At 33.9% G+C, this 12,506-nt stretch overlaps 1 protein-coding gene across 3 annotated transcripts; it reads right to left on the bottom strand.

Moving 5' to 3' along the window:
• Positions 1-6,864: 6,864 nt before the first annotated feature.
• Positions 6,865-10,148, bottom strand: LOC105778209 (peptidyl-prolyl cis-trans isomerase CYP40). Of its 3 annotated transcripts, XR_008189718.1 has the most exons (9): positions 9,639-10,138; positions 8,710-9,213; positions 8,510-8,597; positions 8,343-8,395; positions 7,977-8,081; positions 7,732-7,807; positions 7,364-7,401; positions 7,126-7,248; positions 6,865-7,040 (listed from the first exon to the last, which is right to left on the bottom strand). XR_008189718.1 is itself a non-coding variant. In XM_052621688.1 (8 exons), exons 1-8 carry the CDS (start codon positions 9,807-9,809, stop codon positions 7,195-7,197), a joined length of 1,089 nt encoding a protein of 362 aa, XP_052477648.1. In that variant the 5' UTR covers positions 9,810-10,140; the 3' UTR covers positions 7,125-7,194. The 3 variants fall into 3 exon arrangements, 1 of the variants encoding a protein (XP_052477648.1); XR_008189719.1 differs by lacking the exon at positions 6,865-7,040 and having other exon boundaries at positions 7,125-7,248; positions 7,612-7,807; positions 9,639-10,148; XM_052621688.1 differs by lacking the exon at positions 6,865-7,040 and having other exon boundaries at positions 7,125-7,248; positions 9,639-10,140.
• Between the last annotated feature and the right edge of the window lie 2,358 nt (positions 10,149-12,506).

Genomic DNA, 12,506 nt, shown 5'->3' with positions numbered 1-12,506 from the left:
TCCTGACGATTGTCCAACATGATAGTTTCGCTGAGGGCATTTATTTCGATTATGACCACTTAACCTGCATATTTCACAATACTTACCGTCGGATTTCACCCTAATGTCCATTTCATTATGGATTCTGGATGATTGCGGACGGCCTCTTAGATTCCTGAGTAGCTCTCTGTCTAGGACAAGCTCGAAAGTCATCGGAGGCACCTCCCACATAAACAAGTCAGGCAGGTCGGGGAACTCATTTTCCCAGACACGCAATGTGTGCTCGAGCGTGTACACATCATCGACAAATTGTTCAACATTAAGGTTCATTTTAGCACACGCTGCCATGACATACGCACATGAATAATGAAGTTTTTTGAACCTCCTGCAGTCGTACTGTCTGTTCCGGAGATTAACTCCATAGGACCTAAGTGGTATACCGGGTCGACGGCTGATGGTCTCAGTAACTTGAAACGTTTCCAGACGTCGTGAATATATTTCTACATTCATCGACCTCACCATCCGATGGTTTGCAACCATTGCACCCCTGACATCTTCGACAAACACGTGTCCCACCTCCATCTGGTCGACTTGTTGTGGGCTCATTCTTGGCATTAAGGTAGCCAACCTGTAGAATGTAGCCGAGAAGACAGATGCAATCGGAAGATGTCGTGTTTTCAACAACACAGCGTTGACCCCCTCCACTAAGTTTGTGGATATTTGACCATAACAAAAGCTCTCGTCAAAACTTTAAACCCATTGCCACGACTCCATTGTACCCAACCATTTTCGGAAAGATGTGTTTGTTTGACCCTCTATGTCACTCTCAAGTAGAATCATTCTTTGGTGGAAAATATGTGGCTCTAACTCGTACGCTGTACACGTATTAAGAAAAGATAAGTTCCAGTAACTCGATAACATAAAACATTACAACTTATATTGAAAAGATAAGGTTATCATTTACCCATTGTCACTACTTGTCTCTTCTAGTAAGCATTCTTATAATCTTTATGGAAGTTAGCTGCAATGTGACGGATGCAGTAAACGGATCTCCATGGCACACCAGAATGCCTAATTGCTGCAGTTAAACCTTTGCCTCTATCAGAGATGATGCAAATATTATCGTTGCTAATAACATACCTCCGTAGGTTGGTAAAGAAGAATTCCCAAGATTCTAAGTTCTCCTTATCTACGATGGAAAATGCTATCGGGAGCATGTTTCTATTGCCGTCTTGAGCAACCACAAGAAGTAGGATCTGTTTATATTTTCCATATAGCCAGGTCCCATCCATCTGCACAAATGGCTTGCAGTAGAGAAATGCCCGCACACATGAATCAAACGTCCAGAACAGCCGATGGAAAATTTTTTTCCCAGTTGTAACTGGTCGTCCGGGCCGTAATAAGGTCTTGTCTGTAACTCAATCATAGTCCCAGGTACGTACTCCCGTATAACAGCTATCCATCCTTGTAGCTCGTGATACTACGAATCATAATCCCCATACAATTGCTTCATTGTCATCTGTTTAGCTATCCACGTCTTTCGATATGATACTCGATACTGGAATCGTGCTTGCATTTCGGTAATCAGTACCGAAACTTTAATGGTCGACATGTCCTTCACCATTGGCATGATACACGTACAGATAGTTTTCGAATCAAGTTTTCGATGATCTTCTGTCATACGTGTTTATGTGCATATATGAGGCCCAACAAATTTTCATATCTCCCACATCTGCGAACTTTGAATGAATGTAGCTCGTACTCGCCAATTGCAGCCTTCCGCTGCCTTCCAACACTCCCCAATATATATTGTCGATTTAGACACTGCGACTTTATAATCCACTGATATGTTCATGCTATACCGTTTAATAGCAAGTACGCACTCTTCTTTACTTTTGAATTTTTGGCCTACGAATAACTCCTCATGATCAGAATTGATGACCAGTCGGTGAGTAGGAACTATTTCAGGGTACTCCGGAAACTCAGTTACATGCGCTGCGTCGGGGTCTATGAGCGAAATGTGTGGCCTAGGATTATTGTGTATCAAAATACGTTGCATCTGGTTCCCGACCGAAGAAGCGTTAATGTTTCCATCGTTATTCACATCTTCATCGTCAATATCATCAGGTACATCATCCACATCAGGATCACTGTCACTATCGACCTCTTCACCACAATGATCGCTACCATCGTATCTATCATCACCAACCACATCAATATCAGGTGTAATATTCAGATCGATAACGATCCCACCTATAGTCGATTCACTATCAACGTACAATATTGGAGCCACTATCCATGGTTCTTGAGCTCCGTGTTCTTCACCATATGCATTGACATCTTCATTTTGCTCCATACCGGCTAACTTAGCAAATAAGTGAATCGATGCATTCTTGTCACTCACATTCCCACAGTAAAGAGCGACTATTGTCTCCACTTTTTCGTCGTCTACAAGTTCCATTTCGGTGAATTTGATCGGATTTGTCGAAATTGGAAACTTGTAGAAAATTTTTGATATCCTTCTCCCACAACGTTTAACAATTTTTGCATTAATCATTCCCTTCATATCATCCAACGAGACATTTCTATTAAACCTCATTGCTATTTGTCCGACATTCAAATATACATCCAACAGTTGTTGTCAAGATGATTCCATCGAAATAAACGCATACAAAAAACTTATCATCCATCTTCAATATTCAATCTGTCAAAAAATAAACAAAATTTCAAAAACCAATCTCGAACAGTAAAAAAATTACTTAAATAAAAAAATTAATGTTTCACTATGCAATTTTTTTCATTCTTAAGCTCATACTATTTTAGTTATCATTTTGTACATGAACAACGTTTAACCACTAATCCTAATAACTAACACAATAACAATAATAATAGTTTTTACTCAAAAAATACTAACTAACAATAATAATTAGGGTTTTACTAAAATAATAACTAACAATAATATAATGTAAAACTAACAATCATACTAACTAAAATAATAATTAGGGTTTTACTAATCCTAATAACTAACCATAATAATATTAATTTTTACTAATAATAATACTAAGTAACAATAATTATTAATAACTAAACCCTAAAACTAACAATAATAATACTAACTAAAACCATCAATTTTAGTTTTATTAATCTTAATAACTAACAATAATAACTAAACTAACAGCAAAAAATAATAAAAATTATACAAAAAAAACATAATAACAAGATAATCCATTATTTTTTTAAAAAATACATTATTTTTTCTATTTTTTTCTTCTCTTTCTCTCTTTTTCCGCACCACCTTCTTCTTCTTCTTCTTCTTCTCCTTCATCTCTCTTCTTCTTCTTCTCCTTTAGCTAGGTTGAATCGGGTTAAATAATTGAAGTGGTGCCGCCTCTGCCACAGGCACAATTGGTGCCGCCTGTGGCAAGCCCACCATTCAGATTTTAACTGTTTTTTTTTACCATTTTTCGTAAATAAAAAAGTTATACTATTTTGATATATTTTTTATTTTTTTAGTATTATTTTAGTAAAAACCCCCTAATATTCTATATAACAGTTTTGAAAAAAAAAACCATAAATGTATAACCTAACAAATAAAAGTAGAAGCATGCAAAATTTAGTTTAAAAAAAAAATACATGCAGCCTTCTCATATTTAAAACTCATCAATGGATGGGATTTTAGTTTTAAAATTTTGAGGTTGTGTTTTAGCGGATTCAATTTATTTGTACACATTTATTTTTCGAATTTAATATTTTTGTTAAAACTCAATCAAATTTCAATTGAGCCTTTAGGATTGTTTTAGTTTATTATTCATACTATACATTAAGCTTTTGGCGAAGGTGTTGTCACAAATCAATTAAGCACTCAGTTGGGTAATGATTAAAATATAATTATTTTATAAAATAAATTATATTATTTTGAGGGTATTTTGTCCTTTTACATTTCATATAAAAATAGAGGAATGCACATAATATGATTTGAACTTAAAACTTTAAAAACTTTATCATTCCAACCAAAGTCTCATTTGTTTTTATATCAAATTTTATAAATATATTTGTTATATAATTTTGTTTTTCACCCATTTCAGAATTGTCGATTATGACACTTTTTTAGGAAATATTATTATTTTAACACATTTGTAATAATAATGGGTAAACTATACTAGTTGTCACTTAACTATTAGTGTGTTTCTATTTTGGTCAACCGGTGTAAAAGCGTATTTTAGTTAATAACGTTATCAAGTATTGACATTTGATATATTAGTCACTCCTCCATAAAATCATAAAAGAAATATTAACATGATCTTTTATTGACATAATAATAAATTTAGTCCTCTAATATTTATAAATTCTACCAATTTGGTCCTAATTTTAAAAATTCAACAAAATTGACTCTCAACTTTACGCATTCTATCACTTTAGTCCTTATTTAAAAAAATCAAAATACTTTTAAAAATAGAAAATTATCTAAAAAGTTCGATAAAAATACCTAAAAATATTAAATATGTATATAAATTTTAAAAGGGTAAACTACAAAGTAGTCACTTTTGTTTGCCTGAGATTACATTTTAGTCACTTATGTTTGAAATGTTACATTTTAGTCACGTTATCGTTTTGTTACGAAGTGGTCACTCTACCGTTAAACTCCATTACCTCCCTAACGGAAGTCCTACGTGGCACTCCAAATGGGTTTTAAATGCCGACTTGGATGTCCAGTTGCTGGGATGAAAATAGGTTTTTAATCAAACAAATTTAATTTGGACTACCATGTAGGACATCCAGTTGGCATTTAAAACCCATTTGGACTGCCAGGTAGAACCGCTGTTAGGGAGGTAACAGAGTTTAACAGTAGAATAACCACTTCGTAACAAAACAATAACATAAGTGACTAAAAAGTAATATGAGGCAAACAAAAGTGACCATTTTTATAGTTTACTTATTTTAAAAACCGTATTTTGACTAATAGCAACATGAAAACAAATCAACACCTATGAATAATAATTTTCTTCTTGTCTTGTGTAAGCTTTACCGGAGTTGATTTTGCAAACTGCTTCTTAGTATTAGCATCTCTAGATTTTCACCTCCTTTAAATTTTTGTGCTGTACTATTGTTTTTTTCATTGATGAATCAATGGCTTTTGAAGCTTTTCTTACTTATTTTCATTGAACCTTTTATTTTTACCTTTTTTTATTAACGGAAACAGACTAATTTAAATATAAAATAATTCAATATAAAGTTTAGTTTTTATTTATTATTTAAATTCTTTTAATAAAATTAAAATTCTTATTTATAAATATAATAAACCTTATAAATAATAGAAAATATTTAAACTGATAAATTCAATAATATAATGAAGAGGAAAGACTATATTAGTCGGTTCAAAAGTTTCTCCAAATTTGTGCTTGTATCATTGTTATGTTCTTTACCAATCTATGTATCTATATTCAATTATGAAATTACTAAAAAATCCTCTCATATACAAATTAAATTATATTTTTATAAGAATGTTTTACCTTTTATATACTAAATCAATAAAAATTAATTATGAGATCTTAACCTAAAACTGTAACTTTACCATTTCTAATTAAAAATCAATTAATTTTTATTTAAAATTTTAAAAAATTTTTTTTTTTGGTATGCCATAAATCTAAAATTACATAGAATATTACATAGAATAGGTTAGAGGTATGCATGGCTAGGCTGGACTCAACTAAAAATTTAGGCCCGCTTGCTAGGCCCAAGCTCGGCCGAAAAAATAGGTCTAGAATATTGCCTAAGCCTGACTAGGATAAAAATGTTAAAACTCAGGCCCGACCCGGCCTGCCCATATTAATTTTTATATTATTTTTATATAATTTTAAAAAATATATAATACATCAAAAATACTAAAGACATCAAAAAAAATATTTTCCAACAAATTGAAAATAAATTTTAAAAATATGTATACATAAATAACACTAAGATAGATGCAACTTAACAAGCAAATGCCTCTAAAATAATAACAAAATTAACAAATGTCTTTAAAATAATAACAAAATTAACAATAAAATAAGTTTTATATAATATTCAAACAATAACAACAAAATAATAACAACATAATTACATAATAGTAAAGTGATAGCAAAATAGGAGAAAACAATAAGAAAATAATATTAAAAAACAAAAACAAAATTCTTTTATCCTTTAGTGAATTCGGGCTAGGCCAGGATAGGCCCAGACTAAAAATACTTTATCCGAGGCTTGGCCTGTTTTTTAAACAGGCCTTATTTTTTTGTCCAAGCCTATTTTTCAGGCCTATATTTTTGCCCGGCCCAACCCATGAACAGGTCTAGATCATAGATAAAATATAAAATAATTAGTAACAGAAAATGTAAATAGATTAGAACTGTAAATCTGATTAACTACACCGAAAGACTGCCTACCGGTTCGTCTGGGAAGTTGAGTCCGAATTTTTTTTATTCCTTGAGATTACAATGACATATGAGACAAATTCTTCAACCATAAAATCTGGACTTGCAGCCACTGATAGCCATAAACAGCGTTTCAAAAGAGATGTGGATTGCAGGAGGATGCTAGTGCTGTCACTAGGAGCCATGTTTGAAGAGAAATATAATGCAGATATCGCCCTCCAAATAGGGCTCCATCAACTGCCTCATTTACAATGGAAATTCTCCATTGCTTGATGCTGTTGGGAATGGTTGACTTTAATATCACTCAGAGTTCCGGCTAAGGAACGCTTAGGCTTGCTTCATAAATTGGGACCTTTAGAGGCCTTTTCTTACTAGTAAGTTTATGCGTCAAATAAATCTAAAATCGGTTTCAAGCTTTGCTCGATTGTGAGGTTCAGTATGGTTTACGTCAATCAAATATAAGGTTGTCCTGTGCCTATAGGAAGAAAGTTCAAACCAGCTCAAAACATGTAAAGAACAATCCAGTTTCTACTAGGAATAAAATGCCAATCCGCTTGATTAGGTATGAAAGAAAGTAACATTCCCAATTAACATTCATCCAAGTTTGAGTATGTCCTAAACAGATATCCTGCAACTTTTTGCTGATGCTGAAGCCTGCCCATTGGAATAAAACCAGTAAGACATTAGGATCTAAAAGCATGCTCCAGTCCATGGGAAAAGTTGGAACAAAAATTCATACCTGATTTTCCTCCCAACCAAACAGTAATCAGCAGAACTAGTAAGGATTTACATGGTTTTGGCTAAGAATCTACTGAAACATTCTAGAGTATGCTTGTTTCTCTCGGTCTCTTCGATCAGCAATCTGCAGTAGGTTTACAAATTCAATCACCTCATGAGATGAAATCAAAGGTACGTGCAGGGATGAAAGTATAAAATATTTGACAAGCTTGACAAAGGAAACAGTGATGATAATTTACCTTCTTCTTTGCAGCTGCAAGCTCTTTTTTTATTCCACCTGAAGGGTGGAAAACACGGTATGAGATGAAAATCATAGCGGAGTTCTACTAGAAGTATATAATTGTATGGTTTTGACAAACTAATACCAAGGGTAATAGCAACATTTATTAAGGGATGAGATACTCTAGCCTGTAGATCCATACTGGAGTAATGGTCCATAAACAATTTTACCATGGCAATGATACCAATTACATTAACCAAATATTACCTCCTTCCAAGCCTCAAAACAGTAGAAAGGGAGCTAGCAGTCGAGGGGCTTAAAAGTGAATTATGCTGGACAAATGTGTTAAATGAAGACTGCTATTGCAAGAAACAAGATTGCACTGACCATCATTTGGCTCCAAGTCCAATGCCTTTTTAAAGCTCTCAACTGCGGCATCGATGTCATTAAGTGCCATATGTGCCTGACATCAATGAAAAATTGAAAAGCATTTTGAGAGACAAAGCATCTCAGGAAAAGTGGAGTTTAACCATTCAATAGTTTGGACAATTGTGTGTAACTGCAATAGCATGCAATGCCAAAGAATGAATGAACAAGGCTTTGAATGTCATTCAGATAGTAAGCACTGAGACCTGGCCTTGTCGAAAAAAAGCTTTCACATTATCTTCACCATCACGAATTGCAAAGTCCGCATCCAACAATGCTCCTTTTAAGTCTCCAAGTTTCAACTTGCAGGCCTGAGGCAAACAACACAGACTGCGCTTTTATTAAAGAAAACAAACATCAATAAAGTGGAAACTATATGCATGATTGTCATCCAATATTTGAGGAACTCCACACTGCCACATACTTTCGGTCCAACATTACAGAGCAGATTCAACAAATGAGAATCTGAAACATGACAAAGAATATTGAAATGATCTAAAAATTTCATTTTAGATGCCAAGACCTATGAATTATCTATGAGCTAACATTTTCAAGGATTTCAGAGATCTTACAGAACAATTTGTAAATATCTGTGACCTGGTCTTCCGCAAAGTCGAGCTCTTCCCTGTACAAAGACAAATAGGAAATGAAGAATTTTTCTTTAAAAAAAACAACCCAAGGATTCATGGCAATCACAATATAAATCACGATCGTCAAACAAAGAAACTAAATTATGCACCTGCATCAATGCCCTTCAGCTCCCAGCAAACATCCAAGTAGCGCAAAGCCTTGCAATATTTTCTAAGAGCAATCTTATAATCCTGTTTCTATAAGAGGCAAAACCATTCCTTATAATGAATATTGTACCATGTTTAGTCTAGGAAAAAGGTTAAAAAAAGAGAATTATACCACAGATAACCATATAATCATATTTAATACCTTGAATTGCTCATTCCCAAGAGCTTTGATAGAGTCTACTGCCTTCATCCACCAAGATATTTCATCCGGTTTGTTGTCGACATCAGCTGGCCAATCAGGATAAATATCACCATCCTTGAAAAAGTTGGATATTCCATCATCCGCCCCCTCAGGAATTTCTCCACAATCTGCAATTACAACCTCTTGAGTGGGGTAATTAGTACCATCCTCACCAGCAATATGTTCAATGGAACGAACAACACCCATTCCTTTTATAACCTTCCCAAAAACCACATGTTTTCCATCGAGATGAGAGGTTCTATTAGTGGTAATAAAGAATTGAGATCCATTGGTGTTAGGCCCCATATTAGACATTGATAACATTCCTTTTCGTTCATGTTTTAAGTCAAAGTTTTCATCTTCAAATTTCAAGCCATAAATGGATTCTCCCCCAGTTCCATCACCAGCTGATATATCCCCACCTTCTATCATAAAACCCCTGATAATTCGATGAAATCGGACACCCTGTATATTAATATTGCACTATAATTAGGAGTAATTAGGAAACAAAGAAAGAATAGCAGTATAATTTACAGCCTTCCCAGTATAAACATTCATCTTAACATTCCCATTGCAGCTACACATTTATTGTTTTTGAATATGCAGTATTACATCACATAATACACAATATGCAAACACAACAACATGTAAGCTATACCAAATAACCATTCATTAAGATCAAACACTGCAGGCACTTTAAATTTCATTGTATAAACACAAAAAGAAAAAGGGTTTTACTACATTCAAACTAAAGATCGTTAACACTTTAACATTCCATGAAGAAGAAGAAGAATTAAAAGAGTAAATACCAATCAAGACATACTTCCATGCATTTACACGTATATTTGTGTGTGTGTGTGTGTGCTTATAAGAAAGGGAAAGAAAAGAACCTTGTAATGCAGGGGAACAGAAGTATTAGGTCCAATGCCTTTCTCACCAGTACACAAAGCCCTGAAATTTTCAGCAGTTTTAGGGGCAACATCCCTGTATAACTCCACAATCAACCTCCCTTCTACTTCTCCTCCTATACTTATGTCCAAATAACATCTGGGGTTCACCATTTTCGCCCAAAAAGAAAACCCAAAACAAGCCGAAACCTGCTTCTCCTTTTGAACTCAGAAAAAAAAAAGGAATGAAAGAAAGAAGAGGGCTGTTGTGGGTTGGTTGATGTTATGGTTAGAGGGTTTGAGGATTATTTAGGGTGGGACAGTAACATTGGTTTTCAAGCTTAGTCCTTTAGTGTAGGTTAAGGGAGAGGATACGGATGTTGGGGCCGTCACAAAGTTGGCTTTTCGTACCGTACAATAGTGTCTGTTGTACCTTAACAGAGCCCCGCCTGTCCGCTGATTTTCCGGATATTATTATTTAATTTATTGAGAGTTGAGAAGCAAAGAAACGATTGAAATTCGCAAAGATTATGCATGCCTATGGACTCGCGATAAGAATGGGCAGTAAAAGAAGACCAAAAAGGAAATACAAGTAATTTTAATAATTTGGTTAAATTCTGGTCAATTAAACATTTTCTTTTTGTTACATCGCTATCCAACTTCTTTTTTTAATTTGAAAATATCACATCAACCTGATACTCTTTCGATGCCGGTAACGATGGAGAAAGTTACAAATGACCAAGAATTGATGGGTCGAATGTCCAATTTTTCCAATAAAAATGATCTGTCACCGAGATGGTTCGATTGGTGTTTTGTGGACGTCCTGTTGAACAGAACCTTAATAAGACTTTGTTGGTCCTTATTCCGAAAATGTCTAGCCCAGAGTATGGCCAGTCAGTCTCTGTATATATCTTTACAAGGTAGTTACGAAAGTTATTGTGAACCGGCTCCGAGATATTATGCCGCTTATTATTGCTCCAAGTCAAGTTAGCTTCATAGTGGGGAGGAGTATCATAGACAACATTCTAGTTGCACAAGAAGCTCTTTGGATGATAATTAAGGTTGACTTGAAAAAGACATGATAAATTTCATAGGAAGCTTTCTTCAATTTGCTGCTTTGGGAATGGATTATATTAAATTTGGAGAACAAGTGAGGAGCTTCTCTTTCGAGTATTAGCTGGTCTTATGTTTTTGGCTATCTTTGTTGGTTCCTTTGGAGAACAAGGGATTTGGTGGTTTTTGGCGAAGACTCCTTTAATTCCCGACAGGTCATCGAATCGGCGTGTAGGTGGGCCTCATATTGTTTTTCCACGCTTGTTGTTTCGAATAATTTGTAGTCAAGAGATGGCAGAGCTAATCCTTGGAAGAAGCCGGTTGTAGGATGGATAAAGTTGGATGTGGATGGCGCCATGCTGCCTAGTTCTGCTCATGGTTTTGCTGCTGGTGTTTTTAGAGATGCAAATGGGCAATGGGTACTAGGCTTGGGGAGGAATATAGGATGTTGCACTGCTGTTCAAGCTGAGCTAAAATGAATGGACTCAATCAGCTGGTAACTGAGTGTGATAGTCTCCAAGTGGTTAATATGTTGTTGAAGAAGAAGAATGGAATGGGAGGGTTGCGTTATCACGTCGAATACAGAACCTTCTGGCTACCATAGACTACATCAGGATCAAGCATGTTTATTGGGAATCAAATTTATTAGCAGACTACTTGGCCAAAGCAGCAAGGAAAATCGAACCTGGCTTGAAGGAGTATCCTTTACTATGGATGAGATTCATGAGCTGTTAAGGAAGGAAATGCATTATGCTGCTGAGTTTTGTTAGTTTATTAGCTAATTAGTGCTAATTCTCTTCTGTTAAAAAAAAATCATACAATTTTTTTAACTACGCTAACAATTGAACATGAATTTGAAATCCAAAAAGTGAAGGACTACATTCGTGAAAATAAAATGAACTAAATTTCAAATATACGAAGAATATAAAGACTTAAGCATATTTTTGTTTCGTTAAATGGTAAAAATGAAAAAATAATTATTAATATGATTTTTAAGTTAGGTATTGATACTTTAACCCTTTAAAACATGTATCGCTTAGTGATACCTCAAGAACATGTATCGATATTTAACTATTAAAACGCTTTAAAATTATTTTTGAACTCTTTAAAATGACTTGGATCAAATCAAAAGCATTTTGTTTGAGTCAAATAATATTGAAAATATGTTTTAGGTATTTGTATCACTTGAAAATATTTTAAAGATATATTTTGTTTTCCAACACAAATGACTTAAGGAGTACCATGAAAATTAATCTTTAATATTGTTATATCAAAAGCTTTATAAATCAAGGCTAAACTCGCTATTAGTCCTTGTACTTTACTTAATGTTGTAGATGTAGTCTGTGTACTTTAATTTAGTCGTTTTTAGACCTTATACTTTTCGAATTTTAAATTTCAGTACTCGCCAAATAATAACTATTAATTTAATTAAGTTCTATTATTTTCAAAATATGATATGGCAAATATATTATCATGTGTAATGCCATGTCAACTTGTTATTTCCGCATATTACTCAGTTAATGGATTAGCTACTGTCGTTTGCATCAAGATTTAAATTTTAAAATTCAAAAAATAGGCGGACTTAGAATGATCCAATTGAAGAATATAGACTAAATCTAGAAGTGTATGCATTGTACAAGGCTAGTAATCAAATTAAACCAAATGGATTTAACTGTTATTATTTGAGTCAGGACTAAAATGTTAAAATTAAAAAATATATAGAGACTAAAATTGATCAAATTAAAGTGCAGGGACTAAATGCACAACTTTCACAATGTATAGGGGCTAATAGTGGAATTTAATCTTTTTCAGAAAAAA

Source organism: Gossypium raimondii, chromosome 10, assembly GCF_025698545.1.
Source record: "Gossypium raimondii isolate GPD5lz chromosome 10, ASM2569854v1, whole genome shotgun sequence".
In the NCBI taxonomy this organism is placed as follows: Eukaryota; Viridiplantae; Streptophyta; class Magnoliopsida; order Malvales; family Malvaceae; genus Gossypium; species Gossypium raimondii.
Note: the sequence above shows the minus strand (reverse complement) of the source record. Positions and strands in the feature narration are given on the sequence as shown.

Excerpts from the sequence above, each read along its gene's own strand:
- LOC105778209 (XM_052621688.1), bottom strand. The coding sequence starts at position 9,809 with ATGGTGAACCCCAGATGTTATTTGGACATAAGTATAGGAGGAGAAGTA. Across the intron at positions 9,214-9,638 it reads CTGTTCCCCTGCATTACAAG|GGTGTCCGATTTCATCGAAT; the intron begins GTTCTTTTCTTT and ends ATTAATATACAG. Across the intron at positions 7,402-7,731 it reads GGACTTGGAGCCAAATGATG|GTGGAATAAAAAAAGAGCTT; the intron begins GTCAGTGCAATC and ends TCCACCCTTCAG.